This window comes from Molothrus ater, chromosome 4, assembly GCF_012460135.2.
Source record: "Molothrus ater isolate BHLD 08-10-18 breed brown headed cowbird chromosome 4, BPBGC_Mater_1.1, whole genome shotgun sequence".
Taxonomy (NCBI): domain Eukaryota; kingdom Metazoa; phylum Chordata; class Aves; order Passeriformes; family Icteridae; genus Molothrus; species Molothrus ater.
In genome coordinates this window covers 11322322-11341203 of record NC_050481.2, presented here as the reverse complement: position 1 = coordinate 11341203, position 18882 = coordinate 11322322, and the positions used below count along the sequence as shown (strand labels likewise).

General features: G+C 56.0%; 1 protein-coding gene across 1 annotated transcript; it reads left to right on the top strand.

Moving 5' to 3' along the window:
* The first annotated feature begins 1731 nt into the window (after positions 1 to 1731).
* Positions 1732 to 15061, top strand: RBPMS (RNA binding protein, mRNA processing factor). The gene is made up of 9 exons (XM_036383120.2): positions 1732 to 1801; positions 7535 to 7612; positions 7813 to 7851; positions 7960 to 8022; positions 8751 to 8901; positions 9509 to 9639; positions 11357 to 11426; positions 12715 to 12820; positions 13415 to 15061. Exons 1-7 carry the CDS (start codon positions 1739 to 1741, stop codon positions 11417 to 11419), a joined length of 588 nt encoding a protein of 195 aa, XP_036239013.1. The 5' UTR covers positions 1732 to 1738; the 3' UTR covers positions 11420 to 11426; positions 12715 to 12820; positions 13415 to 15061.
* The last annotated feature ends 3821 nt before the right edge of the window (positions 15062 to 18882 follow it).

The window sequence follows — 18882 nt, the reverse complement described above, 5'->3', positions numbered from 1 at the left end:
GTGATTGCCAGCTGTCCCACCAGAGTCCCCAGCTGTTCACAACTTCCCCTTCTATCCCTGTGTGACACAGTCCAGCATTGTATCCCAGCTCAGATGAACATCAGTGCAGCAGAAATTCCTGCAGGAAAGAGAGCAAGAGGGGAGAGGATGAGCAACTACCACAGAGGAACCCCAGTTTTGGTGGGATATGGGGTTTTGGGATCGGGGGTTTCATCGCAAGGAAGCAGTGCAATATCTCCTGGAGCAAATTGGATTTTCTCCCCAATCTCTCCACTTTCATGGGTACAAAAAAATCCAAACCTCCCCTTTTTTCCAGTTTGTGATTCCAACCTGGGTTCCAGCGCTGCAGGGGAGCTGCAGCTCTTCCCCAAAGCTGAGTCCAAATAAGGGTTATGAGGATTGTCCCACCAGCTGTCCAGCCAGAGCTTTTTGTGCGGATGCCTATGGAGGGGGAAAACAAAAGAAGTTAAACACATCTCTAAATTCTTATTTTATTTCTCTCCTTGCTGAAAACCTACTCCAAAAGCCAGAGGCTCCAGCAGATTTGGGTGACTACATCAATCCCTGTGCTCTAGATTCCCTCTGGGGTCAGCTGCCCTTGTAGCCAGACACTTCCCACTCCCCCAAATCCATCTGGTGCAGCTCATTCCCACCTCCCTCCCGGCTCTAGAGCTTCTGCCCTGTGAATCGCTGCTGCGGGCAGGCTGCAAACCTGTGAGTGGCCGGGCTATGTCCCCTGGGCAGCCGGCAGGACAGGTGGGCAGGTGCCCCAGAGCTGTGTCGGCTGCTGAGGCGCAGAAAGGCATGCAGTGACCTTAAGTGCTCGTTGAGAAGGAGCCCTGTGTCCCGGGCGGGATGTCCTCGGTGTCATCTCCGGCCCCGGGCACTGTGACCAGGCGGCACCTGGGCTGGACACAGCTGCTGGTCCCCACCCCAGGGTCTCCGTCACGCTGCTGCGGGGGAAGCGCAGCCCTGCAGGAGCCCTGGGGCTGAGCAGGGCTGGAACGACCCAAAACCGAGCTCTAGAACGAATGCCAGGCTCAGCAAAAGCCCAGCCTAGGCATGAAGCCTAAATGCAGTCCCCGGGCTGGGCAGGGAGGGGTTGAGCCCCCAGATGGGGCTGGTTGGGGTGATGAGCCCCTGCTAGTCCTTCTACCAGCCCTACATTGGGTGTCCCCAGCACTGTCCCCTCCTCTGCCCCACAGCCGTGATGCATTCATGTCCCTGGGACTGTGCCCCATATCCCCAGCCTGGACTTCTGTATCCTTAACCTTGTGTTCAGTGTTCCCAGGACTGTGTCCCCTCTGCCCAGCCCTGTCCTATATCCCAGCCCGTGTCCCATGTCCCTGAGACTGTGTCCCTCTCCCCATTCTTGCTCCCCGTGTCCCCAACTTTGTATCCCCATGTCCCAGACTGCCTTCTGTGTCTCCAGTATTGTCCTGTATTCCCAACTCCGTGTCCTGTGGCCCCAGCTTTGTGTTCCCGGCACTGTGTCCCATGTCCCCGGCCCTGCGTCCCGCGTTCCCATGGCCCTCCTCCCGTATCCCTGCGCTCCTCCATCCCCCCGCGGCCCGGCCCGGCCCGGTCCGTCCCCGCCGCTCCGCCGCGCCCCCGCCCCGTCCCTCCCCGGCCGCGCCGCCCCGCCCCGGCCTCCCCGCCGCCGGAGGGACCAGCCCCCAGCACCGCCCGCCCGGACGCGGCTGCCGCCGGCGGGACGAGGAGCCTGGCCGGTCGCACCATGAGCAGCGTCCCCGCCGACAGGGAGGGCGGCCCCGCCGACACCAGCCTGCCCGAGGAGGAGGTACTGGGGGGACACACACACCGGGGATTTGGGGCGGAGGGGGTCCGGCTTCCCCCTCCCCACCCGCGGTTCCCGGGAGCTGCGCTCCGCGGGTGCCCACGCACCCCCGCGGGATGGGGGATCCGCGGCGCGGGGCTCCCGCCGGCTCCCGGTACCCGGAGCTGCTGCGGGGGGGACAGGGACGAGGGGCGGGAACGCATCCCCGCACCCCGGGACGCTTCTATTCTCCGCCCGCATCCCCCTGGGACTCGCCGCAAGCGCCCCTCCGCCTCGCCGGAGGGAACCACGCGAGACACGGATCGCCCCGCGGGGCGTGGGGAATCAACCAGGCTCCCCCCGGTCCCGCTGCCGGTGCCTGGTGCTGCCGGTGCCCGTGGGTACCGTGCATCCAGCGGCCGCGCATCTCTTTCCCACGGTTCTCATCCCAAAAATGTCCGAAACGCTCCCATCCCCACGGGAGAACAACCCCACACCCCGCTACGGTGAGAGCTGGTTTTCTTCATTCCAGCCGCAAAGTTCCTGGTTTTGCCCGTGACCTTGAGATGGGAATTTGGACTTTGTGAGGGTGAGAGCGGGAAGATTCCGATCTGAGATCGCCTTCTCCTCCTCCTTAGCCTCCACCCGGCTGGGCTGCTCCAGCAGCTCCCTGCTGAGCTCCCTGCTTGGTGGCCAACGCTGGGATCAATCACCTCAGCTCCACTGCCCGCTGCCGCCTGCCTTCATTTGCTTAATTCCGGAGGTGGCTCTGGCTTCAAACTTCCCAAAGTTTCCTAAAAAACGGGGAGTTCTTTCCCCTGGGGGCCTTGCGGGGTGTGTGGGAGATGATGCTGTGGCTCTGTTGGGCATGGCAGAGGGTGACACCTATGGAGGCCTGTTGCCTTTTCCAAAAGCATGGAACCGTGCACCGGGCAAAACCAGGGCAGCCCTCACTCCGCTCCCGCCGGATCCGGAGGGCCCGGGGCTGGCTGGTGCACTGCTGATCCTTGGGACCCCCTGACCCGGTGATGCCGGACATGGGGAGCACCCGGAGGGGACGGCTGGGAGGTGCTGGGGACACACGAGGTGGGCGATGCCCGCTCCTGCCTGCCAGCCGCGCTGCTCCGGTGCCAAGCAGGTATTTTCCCTGCAGGACTTGTTCCAGCCCAGGCTGGAGGAGCCGGTACTATCTTATTTGCTCAAGCGCAGGGAAAGGGTTGTCCAGCTACTGTGCCTCACCTCCCCCCTCCCAGCGCTTGCCTTCCAGCCTCCTGTTCCCTCAGAAGATGAGAGGGAGAGGTCACTCAGGGTGCTGCCTGGTGGGAAAAGCCTCCACTTCATGCCCGCTCCTCCCTGGCACCCCGGATGGCTTCCCCGTCACTCTCGTGCCCCCCCACCCCCCCGTGCAGGGGAGCTGTGGGCCAGGGGCTTCCCCACGGAGGAGCCGGAACAATTTGGGAAGGCGGTCACGTCACTTTGGCCAGGCGAGAACGGCATGTGAAAGGCTCGGCGGAGGCCTTATTTGGTAGCAGAGTGGCTGTGGAGAGCCCGGCTCGTGGCCCTCGTCCCGATCCCATGCCAGATCCCTCATCCCGGGAGAGCCGTGCCATGGGGAGAGGACCCCAGGGATGCTTCCCAGGGGGAATGTGCCCAGCGAGTGGACAAAATCTGCCCCCGTGGCCCCTGTGTTGCATCCCCCCGTGCTCTCCTGCTTCCTTTCCTCCTTAAGCGCGGGGTCCGCTTTAAGGAGGGTTTGGGAGCAAGCTCCAGGCGGGACAGGGACGAGTGTGACCCGCGCCTGATCCCGCCGCTCCTCCGCTCTGTTGCAATCCCCCATCTGCTCCCTTGGCTGCTCACTGCCTTTTCCTCTGCCGCTTCCTCGTTCCAGCCCCGGCAGCTCTGGACTCGCTTTTCCCCAAGGGCTGCTCCTCTGCTCCCGTCCTTCACCGGACGTAAGAGAACTGCGATTTTCCAGCAAAGTGGCTCCGGGTGGCGAGGCCGGAGATGTGTGCCGCTCCTCCCGCATCCCCCGGGCGGAGGAGCCGGCATCCCTCGGCCTCAGCCTTGTTTATGTCGGGGAGTTTTGCGGGCTCAAGGCATGAGTACACACAGCCCGGCAATCTAAACCCAGCCGAGGAAGACGCTCCATTAGCCAAGAGACTATTTATGCCAGGACTAATCCCGGCGGGGCGGGAGTGCACCCCGCAGCCGCGGGGGAGGTGGCACCCCGCTTTGCCGGGAATGGGAGGGGAAGCCCTGCCGGCCCGGCTGCACGGCTCGATGGCAGCCCCGTGGCATCGCCCTCCCGCTGCCGCCGGATCCGGTGCCTCCCCGGCGGCGGGCAGTCAGGCGGATCATCGGCTGGTGGAGCATTAAAGCGAGCCCCGCTGCAAGGGGCGCACGCACGGACGGAAGGACGAGGGATGGGAGCTGGGCTGAAGGAGGCGATTAAATGCCTCGTGGATGAATCACCCGGACGCCTCCCGCCTCCCCACGGCCTGTTAACGTTTACCGGGGCTGGTTTGGACAGGGCAGGGCAGGACAGGGGACCAGGACAGTGCTGGGATCCCTCTGGGACCCCTCTGGGCACTGCTTTGTGATGGGCATCCAAGCCAAGCAAATGCCCCCCTGGTGCCTCCTTACCTGCAGGAGACAAACCTGGCTTGTGGCTTCATGTGAGGAAGAGGAGGAGGAGGGCTGCTGGTGCTCCATCACGGACCTCTCCATGCTGGGGTCATCCTTGATCCACGTTCTGGAGACCCCAGTCACCTCCTGGCCCAGATCTTTGCCTCTCCTTGCATGTCCTCAGCCCTAACCTCCACAGATCCTTTCCAGCATCCCTTAAACTCACCCAAGATGAGATGCAGGATTTCAGGGACAACAGACTGGGATGTGGGATGCAAAAGTGAAAGGGGACAGGCCAGACATGGGATGGAGATGATTTCCAAGGAAGAGGAGAGTAGCACAGATGAAGAGCAGACTTCCTGCAGGAAAAACAAAAAGGCAGGAGGGGACATCAGGAGTGAGGCAACATAGGTAGGATCCAGCAGCCCTGGGAAATTTGGGAGCTGTGGGGTGCAGCGGCAGGAGCAGAGGAGTACTGTGGAAAGGGACTTGGAGCAGTCCCATAGCTGCCATCCCCATGGAAGGAAGTCAAGGTGGTCACCTTTGAGCTTCTCCTGGAGCAAACATTGGCACTGCTGACTTTTCAAAAATCTTTGGTTTCACCCCAAATTTCAGGAAAAAGGAGAGATGGAGAAATGCTCCACCAAACAGAAACTGAAAGATGTTCATACAGCAGAACTGAAACAGCTCAGGCTGTCCAAAAATATGGTGGGGTTTAAGCTGGGGGAATCCCATGCTCCAGTGCCCTTTAATCCTTGCTGGAGAGCTGTCAGTCTGGCCCTGTCCCATGACATCCTTGGGAGCAGATGCCGTGCCTGATCCACCTCTCTGAAGTTCTTCCCTGTGGAAGAACGGATATGTGCCTGCTGCCTGGCCATTTCTCTGATAAGGCTTTTTTTTTTTTTTTCAGGGAAGGATTTTGCCCTAGGAGTGTTTCTGTTAGAGGATGGGGACTGAATCCCTGGGATTTCAGCACAAAAATACCTGGACTACGTCCCTGTGGGCCAAAGCTCCCCTTCCATTTAAGGGCAGGAGTAATATTTCTGTCTAGAATCTTTCCCTTGGCAAAAGGGTATCTGTGCAGCCTGCTGGGATTGTCCCCAAGGATGCTCCCTTGCTCTGCCATCCCACCTGCTCGTTACCCAGCAAAAGATGCTGTTCATATAGGACCTACTCCAACATCCCTGGGACTGGGTGCATTTGTGGGGCGCAGATGGGGAGCACCCAGGAGCTCATGCCCGTCCCCTGCCCTGGGCCCCAAAAACCCTTTTGGGGCTGGAATCCAGCTGGGGGATCCTTTAGAGCCCTCCTCCCTCTCGCCAGTGTATAATTTTACGGATTCAAACTTGGCCGACCCGCATTTGAACTTGCAAAGAAAACAAAGTCATTAGAGAAGAGAAGCCCTTCCTCTGTGGGGCTGAATTTCGGAGGGCTCCTTGGGATCTTTCATCTCTGTCTCTCTCCCATGTGGCTTTGGGGACAAATGGTCTGGCAGGCTTGGGCATGCACGGTTTGGATATCAGGGATGCAAACTGGCAGCGGGTTCCCCTCTCCCTCCCACTGGTTCCTGGTGTTTCCTCAAGCTCCCCAGGGAGAGGAGAGGCAGGAAGCCAGGGATGGCTCCAGGGATGGGGGAGACAGGGGACACCCTGCAGGGATGCTCAGGATCTAAACCCACCTGGGAGGGTGCATGTGTCTGGAGAGCCAATTCCCTGGGATTCCCTGAACAGCAGCTGTGTTCAGGAGGACCTGTGTGAAAGCCAGTATTTTTCACCCTAGGAAAGGAAAAGGTTGTTTTCTTTAGGTTGAATTTCATGGACATAAGGGGAGATTCTCCAGGTGAATCCCTCCCTAGCCCCTGCCAGGAGAAACTGGGGCAATGTCTCCACTGGGGGATGGGGCAGCACTGAACACTGTGGGATGCTCCATCACTCCGTGGTCCCAGCAGACAAGCAGAAAGCTGGCAGGGGTCCCCTGAGGAACTCTGGGGGATGGTGCCAATAGAGGGGACAGGCTAGTAGCCCTGGCTCATTCTCTGCTGATCTCATCCAGCCTGGATGCTGGTACCCGCAGGGATGATGATGATAATGCTGGCAACCCAGGGTGGGTATCACCGGGGCTGTTGACACAAGAGCTGTGTGCAAACAGCTGAGTACCTTTTGTTATTTAATAGATATAGGTCAGCCAGAGGTTTTGTTCCCCAAAGCAGGAATGTTTGCTGCTCCCAGGCTGGGAGATGGGGGAGATAGCTTATCTGCAAGAGAAAGAAGTAATGTCAGCAAAAGAATAGGCCTGGCCTGGCTGTTTCTGGCTGTTTCCCATGTCTCTTTCCCAGGGAATGGGACAGGCAGAGTGCCTGGCCAAAAAAATAAAATAAAATACATGGAGGTTTTCCCCTTCTACAGCCCAAAGTGTTAGGATGAGATTTTGGGGATGAGGAGAGGAACAGCAGGTTCAGTTCCCCACACTGCTCTCCTGGTTACAAGCTGGTTGTAAAGCAAAACCATCCCAGCACAGGGTTTGCCCATCCTGGAGGAGCCCCACATCCCCCGTCAGGGGGGATTTGGCAGAATTTCTGCCAAACATCCCAGCTTTGAGGATGCTGCACCACGATAAACATTAGATCCACCCAAAAAGGGTTAAAATCCCTTAAAAGGTGACTTTTACAAACGAGGCACAAGCTGTTTAAATCCAGCCCCCTCTAAACCAGGGCTTTTCCTCCAGGAGGAAGAGCTGGTGTTTGCTTCTCCCAGTCCTTAATGAGCTGCTGCAATAAACTGAGACAATAGGCATTGTCCAGGATCTGCTGGGGATGATGGGAGAAATCCTGTTTGCCAGACCGGGGTAGGAAGGTGCTGGGATTCTGTGAGCTTTTTAACCTGGAGAGGACTGCTGGGGTGAGGACAGGTCCCTGCTACCTTTCCATGGTGCCTTAGCAGCTTCCTCCATGGCCACATGAAGGATGAGGCCACCCCTCCCAAAAATTCAGCATCACTCAAGCGTGATGCAAAACCAGCACATTGGCTTAAGGCTTTTGTCTGCTCCCCTGTCCCTCTGGCTACAGGGAGCATGGTGTATCCCCAAGTTAGGGACAAGAGAGGGTCCCCAGGAACCTCCTTTCTTCTTTTCCAGGTGAGGACACTCTTTGTCAGTGGGTTGCCTCTGGACATCAAGCCCCGGGAGCTTTACCTGCTCTTCAGACCCTTTAAGGTATCACACTGGGGAGGGAAAGGGGGGGCTGAAAGCATGGGGTTGGCCTCTGCCCCAGCCCCATGGCCCCAAACCACTTGGGAACCCATCATCCCACCATCTGGGAACCCACTGAAGTCTAATTCAGTCAGTTTATTCAGTTATTAGTATTTAATTGCGGGGATCTCTACCAAAAACCCTTTTTAATCCTTTCCTTGCAGGGGTACGAAGGGTCACTCATCAAACTCACCTCCAAGCAGGTAGGAGCTGCTCCACATGGTGTAACCATCCCACCATTCCCTGGGGTTAGGGGCTCTCCTCTGTGCTCCCCAGGAACCTGACTGATGGCTCCTGTCCTTCCTCCACAGCCTGTGGGCTTCGTCAGCTTCGACAGCCGCTCTGAGGCGGAGGCAGCCAAGAACGCGCTGAACGTGAGTGTGCCTGGCTCAGCCACTCCACCATTGCTCCATTTTCCCCTTGTTTCCCTGTCCCCAGAGACTCTCTGAATTCCTCCATCCCTAGGATGTGCACCTCCCATGCCAGCCAGCCCCATGGCATCCCAATCCCTCCAGACAATCTTGTTTCTCAGCTGCATCCTCCCTCCTGGGGGGCTGCGTCACTCTCACCTTTCTCAGGGCCATCCAGGAGGGCTTAAACACTCAGGACTTGAGCCTTAGATGCAAGTGAGTAAGAGTATTCCCTGTTTATTCAGCAGGAAAAATCCCAGCTAAGCCTGCAAAAGAAAAAAACAAATTTCACTTTCTTTTAGCAACTTGTGAAGTTACCTGAAAATAATCACAGGCAGAACTGTGTGGAGCTGGTTCTCCAATTCCTCCCCAGCTCTCCCTGTGCTTCGGTTCAGGGTTGTTTTTTTCCTTCTCTTCATTTTCAACGTAAAACTTTTTTTTTTTGGCTCCACTAATCCCTCTGGATAAGAGCTCGGCCTTGCGGGGTGCTGACTGCCAAATATGGTACCGATGCTAAAGATGCCGGAGGAATGTGAGCCGCCTCGGGGCCCAGCAAATTAGCTCATTTCAGGGCTGCAAGTTGAAAAAAACCCATAAATAATGGGGAGTTATTTTTGCTGCGGGGCCAGCACGCGGCGGTGCTCACCCACCCACTGCGCCTCCTTCCCTCCTTCCCTCCCTTCCTTCCGCAGGGCATCCGCTTCGACCCCGAGGTCCCCCAGACGCTGCGGTTGGAGTTTGCCAAGGCCAACACCAAGATGGCGAAGAACAAGCTGGTGGGCACCCCAAATCCCAGCACCCCTCTCCCCACTGCTGTACCTCAGTTCATCACCCGGGAGCCCTGTGAGTACCCCCTGCACTGCCAGCAGGGCTTGGGCTGGCAGGCACCAGGGATATTGGAACTGGAAGGAGGGGGGACACCGTGAGGGGGTGGCCAAGGGGAATACCAGGTCCCACTGGGAGAGTTGGTGCCTGCTTGCTGCGCAGTGGCACGTGCTGGGGTTTCCCAAAGGAGAGGACCTGGCACAGGTGAGAGCCAGCAGGGTGAGGTCTCAGGAGAGGCCTTGGCAATGCCCTGCTGTGAGCACTCCATGCCTGTTGCCACTTCTGGAAGAGCTTCTCTCATGCAGACTCCAGCTCCTCACTCTGCTGTTGTACACAGGCATGAGCTGCACACTCTCCTCTGCTGAATCCCTGGTTTTACTAAACCTCTTGGAGACAAGGAGCCCAGCCCCAGCTCCCTGAGTGACACCCCCAGCCCCATAGCATTGCTCACCTCGTGTTATCCCAGCGGGAGAATGCTGTGTTAGCTTTGTGAGCCAGCTCTCATTGGTAGCATCTCACAGTTTTCCAGGGGCAGCTCTGCTCCTGCATCAAGGGGAGAAGGAAGGATGCAGCGAGGGTCACAGCCCTCTGGTCACCATTAACTCTCCCTCTTCTTCTCTTGCAGATGAGCTCACAGTGCCTGCACTTTACCCCAGTAGCCCTGAAGTGTGGGGGCCGTACCCTCTGTACCCAGCGGAATTAGCACCTGCTCTACCTCCTCCTGCTTTCACCTACCCCGCTTCGCTGCACGCCCAGGTAATTCCAACCATCCACCTCCACTGCTCACCCTCTCTCCTGCCCTGGCCCCCCTTCCCCTCGGTGCACACTGCACCACTAACTCTGCCCGGCTCACAGGCACTCACTCCTCGCTCCCCGAGAGTTAGGGAAGGCTCCCAAATGGAGCAGAACGCTGGCAGGGGTCCTGTCTTTCCCCAGACTCCTCTCTCTGCCTTCCTACTTTCGCTGGTACCTATGGTGGGGCAGGTGGTGAGGGAGGAGGGAGGGCTGGGGATGCCCAGGGTCTGGACCATGCCCATCACTCCTGGCACTGAACCATCCGGCTGCCAGTGTGAGGGGGGCTCCAGAACCCCTGGCTGCCCCTGCAGCATGGCTGGGATGCTCTTCATGGATGTGCTGCTCATGGGGTGTGAAGGCAAGCAGCTCTCACGGGGAGGAGAAGGAAGTGAAGCACAAATGGAGGGTCTATCTTTTATTGACGAGGAGCTGCCTCGTCACAAGTGCTTTCTGCCGGCTGCTGCTGGCCCCCGATGGCAGCATGGGCTGTTAAAAATTAACCATCCGCCTGGGAGAGGAGCGAGGGAAAGAGGAGAGGTGGAAATGGCGGAGGAAGAGGATTTCTTTGCACTGCCAGCCTTGCATCATCATGGGGATACTGGCAAAGGACCCCTGCCACAAGGGGGAAAGGGCAGCTACCTCCTCAGCATCCATGCTGGGCAGCACCCTGGCTTTTGCTCCTTGCTGCCAGCTCCAGCTCAGTGATGAACAGGAGGTAACAAGCACATGGAAACAGACTTGCCAGATAAACTGCATCCAAAAGGCTTTTGGCCTTGGCCCACCAGGATTGAGCCAGGTTATCCAGAGCCACCATCACTGAGAGCTGGAGCAGCCAGGGGCTTGTTTGAGCAGAAGGGTAAGGAAAATTGCTCAGTGTGCAAACCATGTGCAGCCTTTGGATGAAACTCCAGCTTTCTGGGCCCTGCTGTTCATAGGAAGAGCGTTGGTAAATATTATTGCAGCTACGTACTTGCCTTGTCAAATAACTGCTAACAGGCAGCACCTGCCCTGCTCAGGGAAGCACACAGCCAAGGGAACAGGCATACAGAAGCTCTGAGGGTCCCTTGGGAAAACCCAGGCTGAGACCTGATGTTTGACAGAAGCAATATTACCTGATGTGAAATATCAGCCTGCTGGGGAGGGTGCTGGTGGCACCTTCCCATCCTCCCGTGCAGATGCTGGGGTTGTGGCTCTACTGCATGGGGGCTGGAGACTGGTGCCACCATCCAAACTGGAGCTGCCTCGCTGGATCCTGCAGACAGCAGCGGGACCGGGAACTGTAGGATGGACGGTGGAGCTGGCTTGGAGTTTTCTGGCAGAGTACTGAGTGCCTGCATACCAAATTTTGGCATCTGATGTTTTCCACCCTGTTTCAAGTGGGCTTTGCAGGAGCTGAGAAGAATGAGCTCACTCCTGCTCAGTAGGACCATGGTGCTGCTGTCCCAGCTCCATCCTGCTGGAAGCAGCCATGCCAGGGGCTGTGCTCAGCCTCAGTGTTACTGTTGGAATTGGAGCTGGGATGGCTGTACTGCTGTTCCAACCTCCCTCTGCCCTGTGCCTGGGAAAAGCTGGGAAAAGCCGGGAAAAGCCAGGAAAAGGGAGCCCAGCCACAGCCTGATGTTGCCAGGGTGGGCAGCCAGCCCCTCCCTCTCACCTTGTGTCCCCCTTGCCTTGGCAGATGCGCTGGCTCCCTCCCTCCGAGGCTGGTTCTCAGGGCTGGAAGTCCCGTCAGTTCTGCTGAATGCCGGGTGAGTGCCGCTGTCCCATCCTCCTGGGCCACCTGGGGACCACCTCTGCCCTGAGCTTCCCAATGTGACTCCCCAGGCTCTCCAGCAGCTCAGGGTGGGTGGCCACTTTTCAGCAGACACCCCAAGTCCAGTTGCCCTCCTTGTCCCCAGAAAGGGATGTCTGTGCCACCATTCATTTTCCCACATGTCCTGGGGCAGGAGGGAAAGGCACCATGCCAGAGGCGGGTGTTGTGATGGAAAAGGCAGCCCTGACACCATCACCTCATTAAACCTTAAGGAAAGCTATCCAGGTAGCCCGGGGTGGTGGGGGTGCCAAAACAAGAAGCACAGCCTTACCAAGCACCCAGCTGCCTGGCAGGAGGGAGGGATGATCCCATTCCATCTGGGACCTCTTCGGATGGAAAAAGCCTTGCAAGATACGCTCTGCAAATAACTTCGGCCTTTGTGGATAAATAAACAAAGGGGACTCACATAGAAGAGGGAAAAGAGCCTTGGTGGACACTGAGCACTGCTTGCCCTGCAATCCCAGCCTGCCTGGACCACCCTAGCCAGGAACAATCCCTGCTGGGAAGCCTCCAGCTTCCACACCCGCCTGTGGAGAAATGCCAGTGGATCCAAAGCTCTGGCATCAGCTGCCCATGCTCACATGTGACTGCTCTGCCCATCTGCCTGGCATCTGCAGCCCTGGAGGTCACTCAGCTGGGAGGGCACAAGGCCCACAAGGCCCAGCCCTGGCTGCAGCCGGCCTCAGACTTGGATCCATAAAGAATTCACTGGCTATTTTAGGCCCAGCAGATAAAAATAGGGAGTAGCGAGGCTTTGGGAACCAATGGTTCTTCCAAAATATGCAACATGCCAATGTTTCCAGATAAAATGTGAGCAGAGACACTTTTGGGAAGGGGAGATGAGCAAATCCCTTGAAACAGGTCCACCAGCCCAAGAGCCACAGTGGGTGGTGATGGAGGGTCAGGGACCTCCTGTTTCCCTTCCAGGCTGCTCCAGCTGGGAAGGGCACAGAAGGTTTGGCTGAGGGCCTGGCTCTCCTGCCTGCATCTGTCTGGATTTGCTGCCTGGAGCCCATCATGGCAGGGCTAATCCCACGCTAATTCCAAGTTAGGTTGGAAAAGACACCTGAGACCACCAAGTGCTACCTTTGCCCCAATAAACTGCAAGCTATCCCCTTGGGAAGTGCCAGCTGTGGTCCCTGTGAAATCACCCCTGCCCACAGCACACTGACCCTCAGTCCCCAGTTCCAGCATCCCTCACTCTCTGCCGTGTCCTCCCACAGGTCTCAGGTGTGTGATGGTGGCCTACAGTCAGTCTTGTGGGTATTAATGGAGTCTTCCAAGGTGGCTACTGGGTTGGTGTGCTCTCCACAGGACCTCAGTGTGCTGGTAAGGATGCCACCCTGCGGGCTAGGCTGCTTCGGGAAGGGGGCAGAGGAGTGAGGAAGTCAACACAATGTCCCTGAGGAACAGGCCCTGAGGTTGGCAGGGCCCTGGGGCTGCTCCAGCTACTGCCCTGCAGAGTCATGGCTCTGCCATTCCCCTGCATGGCTGTTATCTGGGGTGAGAGTTTCTACAGCCAAGGAATGCCTCTCATTACCCTGCTAATCTCATCTCCCTCCTTGCTTCCTGCCTTGGATCAACAGAGACCTGAATTCCTCTTAACTGCAGAACTCACACTTAACTCCCGGCTTCCCACTTCCAGCCCCAGGGACTGCAGCCAGCAGGAGGAACAAAGTGGGATCAGTGGGGTTCTTTGTGCCAGGGATGCTATGGTCTCTCCCTGCAGGCAGGTCCCACCTTGCCCTTTCCCTGCTAAACAACTGTCTTTAGAGCAGGGTCCTGACACAAAATTTCCAAAACAAGCCTCCCTCTCCCCCCTACCTTGCTTCCTTCCTTCCACGAAGGAAGAGAGATTAACCACAGCCCTTTTTCCTCCATCACAGCTGCTCTTTTTTTTAACACCTCTCTTTGTTGTTTCAGGCTTGAAAAAAACCTCACACACAAGTTTGGATTCCTCCAAGACTTTCCCACAGCCTCTATCACACATCTGCTCTCCTAGAAGAAAAAAGAAAAACATACCTAGTAATAATATTTTCCTCTTTTACACTGTATATTTGTAAGGAAGAGTGTGTTACTCCCGAAAGCATGGTTTGACAGGCATTGTTGTAGTGTTTGAAAAGCCTTTTCAAATGGAACCATAGGAAAGCAGACTACAAAAAAAGAAAAAAAAAAAGAAAAAAGAAAGTAAAAGGAAAAAAAGCAAAACAAGAACAAATATTTTTGTACCAAAGCTCCTCAAGAGGACAATCTTATACCAGGTCGGACCACAGGCTTTGCGCTTGACTTTTGAGGTGTGTAAAGCAGAGTCTTATTATCCCCTGGCCCTGGCAGCTGCATGTGGAAGGCACGATGTTCAAAAGCGTGAGGATGTCGACACACACAATGCGGGTTTGCAGGAACTGTGCTCCCCTGGCACAGGAACTGTGCTCTGGCTGTGTTGGCAAGGCGACTGCAGACACTAAAGTATTACTGTTCTCTTCCCAGTTGCACCAAATGACCAGCAGGCAGGACAACCAGGAACTTCCTTCCCGTGTTTTTTTTACCTTGGGGCTGTGTTCATAGCTGCTGTGCAAAGCTTCCGTGGGGTACAACAACTCGGATCAGGGATGGGCAGGCAGCCCACACATGTAGCAAGGTGACAATTTGCCTCCTCCTCCTCCTCCTGCTACCATGACTGCTCCAAGCTGTTACAGGCAACATAATCTGCTGTATGAAAAAACATACCAACAAATCTTTGGTTTGCCAGCTCCCTCCAGGTTGGACATGAGTCCTGAGGGGCTCCCGTTATCTGGAAGCACTGGCCTGGCCTGGCCTGTGGTTTGAGTGCCAATGTTACGCTGGTCCAGCTGCTCCCTGCGTGGCATTCCCATGTTTCCATGTGCAAAGATGAGAAGGGAGGCTGCCAACATCCTTTACAGAGATAGAGTACCAGCAGAGAGACTGCTTGACATACTAGTTCTCCTTCTCCTTGCTCTAAGAGGAATTTGGAAAAAGAAGAGAGCAAACTGACCCAAAAGCTCTATCAGTTTCCGTTTCTTGCGAAGGGAGGTGCAGAACTTCTCCTTCCATTGCGTTTCCCCCATCTCCATTCCAGCTGCAGGGAACACTGAGCTCAGCTGCTGCCCAGGCCTCACTGTAGCCAGTTTTTCCCAGCTGTTCGTGGCCTCGTTAAACATCATCACCTTTTCCTTTCTCCTTCCTCTTGTCCTGTGGGTGGGCTACAATAAGATGGCTGAGATTCTGGCCGTCGGGGTGGGACAGGGGGAGGAAAAAATGGGGGTTTTCACCATCAGAAACTGTCCCATTGGGGTCTTCTGTAAAAAATGGGCCTGATAAAAGTGATGTGAGAAGAAATCAAATCCAAGACAAACCTCAGAACGGCTCCAAAAGGAACGATACCAGCGTTCCCAAGCGACGGATTAACTCTTTTAGCAAACTATTTCCTGTACTTTGTCTCGCGGAGAGGAGAGAAGCTTCCATATTGTCTACTCTGCTTTTGGAAATATGTTTAAAGGTACTTTTCTATTGTAATTTTTTAAAAATAAAACCGGTGATTATTATAAGTTACGCGCAGAGCGTCGCTGTGTGTTGTGTATCCGGCTGGGAACAGGGAGAAGGATCCCAGCACACCCCTCAGGGCCTTGGCAAACATCAGCCTCTTTCCTCCCTCGGGAGCAGCTGAAAGCACTGTAAGGCTCCTGGGTGATTTTTCAGGGTAGATGCCATTGTCCTGTTTGGCTCTCTTGGATCTCTAGGAAAGCTCCATAATCCAGGCTGGAAGGATCAGCAGGCTTTAAAGAAATGACTCCAAGTTTACAAAGATGTTATCGGTTAGTTTTAAACCTACTAATCTTGGCACGGAGCACAGGAGCTGGGATGCAATTTTCCATGAGCTCAGCCTCGGCTGAGGCAAACGTAACCTAGAGACCAAGGGCCAGATTAGCTGTGTATTTTTTTTAACACGCTGGGAATTTTGAAAAACTCCAGTTTGTAAGCCCAACCTAGAAATTCCTCCTCCTTTCTTTGCTCTGCTCCCACCCTGACAAATGTGACCAGCATCCCCAGGAGCTTCAGCCAACACACCAGGCTTCAAAAACAAAGTGCCAGGAGCAAGCTCCAGCTTAGCAAAAGCAGCCTGGCAAACAGGGTGTAAAGGACAGGATTAAAAAAGCTACAAGCTCCAGGGTGGAAGGAAGAGGCATGGCAGTTATTTGAAACCCCTGGCTGGCAGGGATGAGTTAAACCCTTAATGTTGCATGTTAATCCCGCTGTGGCCACCGAGAGTCACAGCTTTCACAGCTTTCCTTCCGAGAGCTGCATCCAGCGGAGAGGTCTGTTGGCAGGCACGGGGGAGGAAGGGAAGGGAGCCACAACACTGCTGCTCAGCCCAAGAGCTGCTCTGAGCAGCAGCAACTGGCCAAAACCTCTGTCCCAGGCACCACTTTGAGAGACACACAGATGTTTTTGGGAGCGGATTCAGCAGCAAACATCCTGCAGCTAAGAGAGCCATGAAACATTCACACATCCTGGACTTTGCCTGGGCATTGCATCTGCTCCCAGATCTGCCCTGCAAAAGGAAGTGGGGCCTTGCCCAAAATATTTAACCTCTTGAACCATTTTTATTTTTCTAATTTCCCCCAAAAGCCAGCCTGTTTTTGTCTCTGTGCTGATGAGCATTGCCCTCATCAGCAAGGGGCGGGAGCAGGCTGCTGCTCGCCTGGCGTCCCCTTTGCCCGCGGTGACCTTTCCCCCTGCGGCCGGCCGGGGGAACATTCCTTCCCTGTGACCACTGGGGCACTTACAGGAAGGCCCAAGCTGCTGGCTGACGCTGGAGAATTGCAAAACGGGATCAGGGACTCCCATGCCAGAGCTGCCATCCGATACCAGGGAAAAGTCCTGGGGGATATGAACAGGCAGAGCTGGAAAAACCAAAGCGAGATTTTGCACTCTCATTGTTTCCGTTTTCCCAAGTCTGTTTGTTCCCATCCCCCTAGCATAAGGCTAAGCTCAGGGAGGGGGGATGCAGGCAGCTCCTTCCTGTGCATCCCTGCACAGGGGCTGGCTGACCAGTAGCTGGCTGGAAGCAGCTGCAAAGGCAGGGAACAGCTTGGCAGGGCCTAGAGAGAAAACACAGTGCTGATTCCTCACGTCAGATGGACACAAGTGAAGAGCAGAGAAATGGGAACAAGGTGGGAGAGGGAGAGCCACATCTCAGAGGATTTGGGTGGATGGTCAGGCAGCAGCAGAAGGGACAGGGGTCCTGCCACAGGAATGGAGATGCACTAGCCAGGCCAGGGAGAGCAAAGGGCAGACAGAGCTGGCGCCGAGGCCAGCAGCACCCGCAGCTCGGATGAGGCAGGGAGGAGGAGCAAGCCCAGCGCCGCTCCTGGGAGAGGGGGAGAAGGAATAACAAGGCTGGGAGAGGAGAGATGTGAGAGCATCAGGGCTTGGCCAGGCAGCTTTAAAGGCTGAGACACAGGCTGTGAGGGAAGCCACTGGCTGAGAGCAATGAGATGGGTGGCTTTGTGAGGATAGCCGGAGCCTGGCGCAGCACTCAGCATGGATTTGTTCCCCGATTCCTGAAGGGGAAACTGAGAGGTGTCACCCTGCAAAGGCCACTGCACTGCCTGAGAGCTGCCAGGCAAGGCTCTGTTCTCCCTGCCAGCACAAAAAGGAGGACATTCCAACCCAGGGGCATGAGCTGGGTGCTGCAGATGTGATCTGCCCCGAGAGCCAGGTTCCAGCCTACACCTGAACACCACTACCTGCCTCACTCAGGGTACAAACCAAGATGACAGGGGGGCTTAAAAAAGCAAAGCTGAGAAATACCATTAGCAGGTCCCTGAAATGCTGTCTCTAAAATACTGGGAAGTCAACCATTAGCAGAGTCTGGACTCCATCTCTGCAGTCTCCATAATTAATAACCAGCTCAGGAGGGAATAGAGAACACAACCAAACTGATGGAGGCAGGAAGAAATCGCACAAGTACTTCAGGCCTTGGATGCAAGCCCAGAAGTGCAGGTATATAGTCAAAAAATTAACCTAATGGCAGGACAAGCTCCTGCCTTAACCATCCTTTTCCCCTGCTGTGCTTGTACTCTGCACAATGTCCAACCCACGAGGCTGGAGCTGTTCGACACGTGAATCCCAGCCACAGAAGCACTGATGGGTTTTCAGAGTCATGGCTGTTTTTCCTGGGCTGTTGAGTAACATAGAGGCCACTGCAAGCCAAAGCAGCAGAAAGCAAGCTGGGGGAAACAAAACCTGCTCTTACAGCATGCCAGGAGGCACCAAAGGAACCAGGGCTCAGAGCCACAGGTGGGTACAAGCGGCTGCAGAAGGTCTCTGATCCAACCTCCCTCTCACAACAGGACTGTTGCCACCAAGAGACCTGGGCAGCCTGGTCTTGTCTGGGCAATGCTTGAACCCTCCACAGATGGAGACATCTCCCCACCAGATGTTTTCTTCCTAATATCCAAGAAAAACTTCCCACATTCCCCTATTATGTCATCTGCCATAGCTGCCAAAAGCATTTGACCACATCATCCTTCTTACTGCCCTTCACATTGCTGTACCTTGTGATTAGATACACCCTCAGCCACCTGCTCAACACATTCAGCAGTCCCAGCTCCCCATAACTCCTCCCAGGCCCTCTGCCCCCAGCCCTGACCAGCCTGGGAGCTCCAACCAGCATCTCTGGGGATGGAGGGGTGACTGAATAGAGGGGGAGGCCTAAACTGGACACAGTGCCCAGATGGGAGCTCCCTGGTGCTGAGCAGAGAGCCAACTGCTTCCCTTGCTCTACTGGCCCTTGCTGGAGCAGCGAAGGCTGCAGTCACCTCATTTGGGAAGGGAACAGCTACAGCTGTGCAATGCCAGGGAGCCCTGCTGTATCCAGGCAAGCCCTCTCTTCTGGGGACATGCCAATCTTCCTGATCTGCATGGCAGGGATGTGTCCAGAGAGCCTGAGCAGAGCTGACAACACTGACATGGTCAGAACACACCCACAGAGCCAAAGGACAGACCTGAGGAACAGTGCCAGCGCAGACCCTCCCTCCCCTGGGAAGAGATAAAATCCCAGAGCACCTCCTTTGCCATGTCCCTGACCTTGCCAGCAGAAGGAAGCCAGCACCAGCAGGCTGAGACCCAAGCTCTCCTCTCCCTGATGGCTGCCAGTGGTTAGCCTTGCCATTTTAAACCAGCCAGCACCGAGCACTGGCTCTCCTGGCCATCCTTCCCCCAGAAGCAGGAGCTGCCAGAGGCCCCCGAGGCAGTAACACACAAAGGAATTTCGGCCCGGTACATTAGCAACGACCTGAAAGTGAGCAACAAAGCTGGAAATAATGAGATGTCAGCACCACGGCTGCTTCTGGTAATCTGCAAAGGCA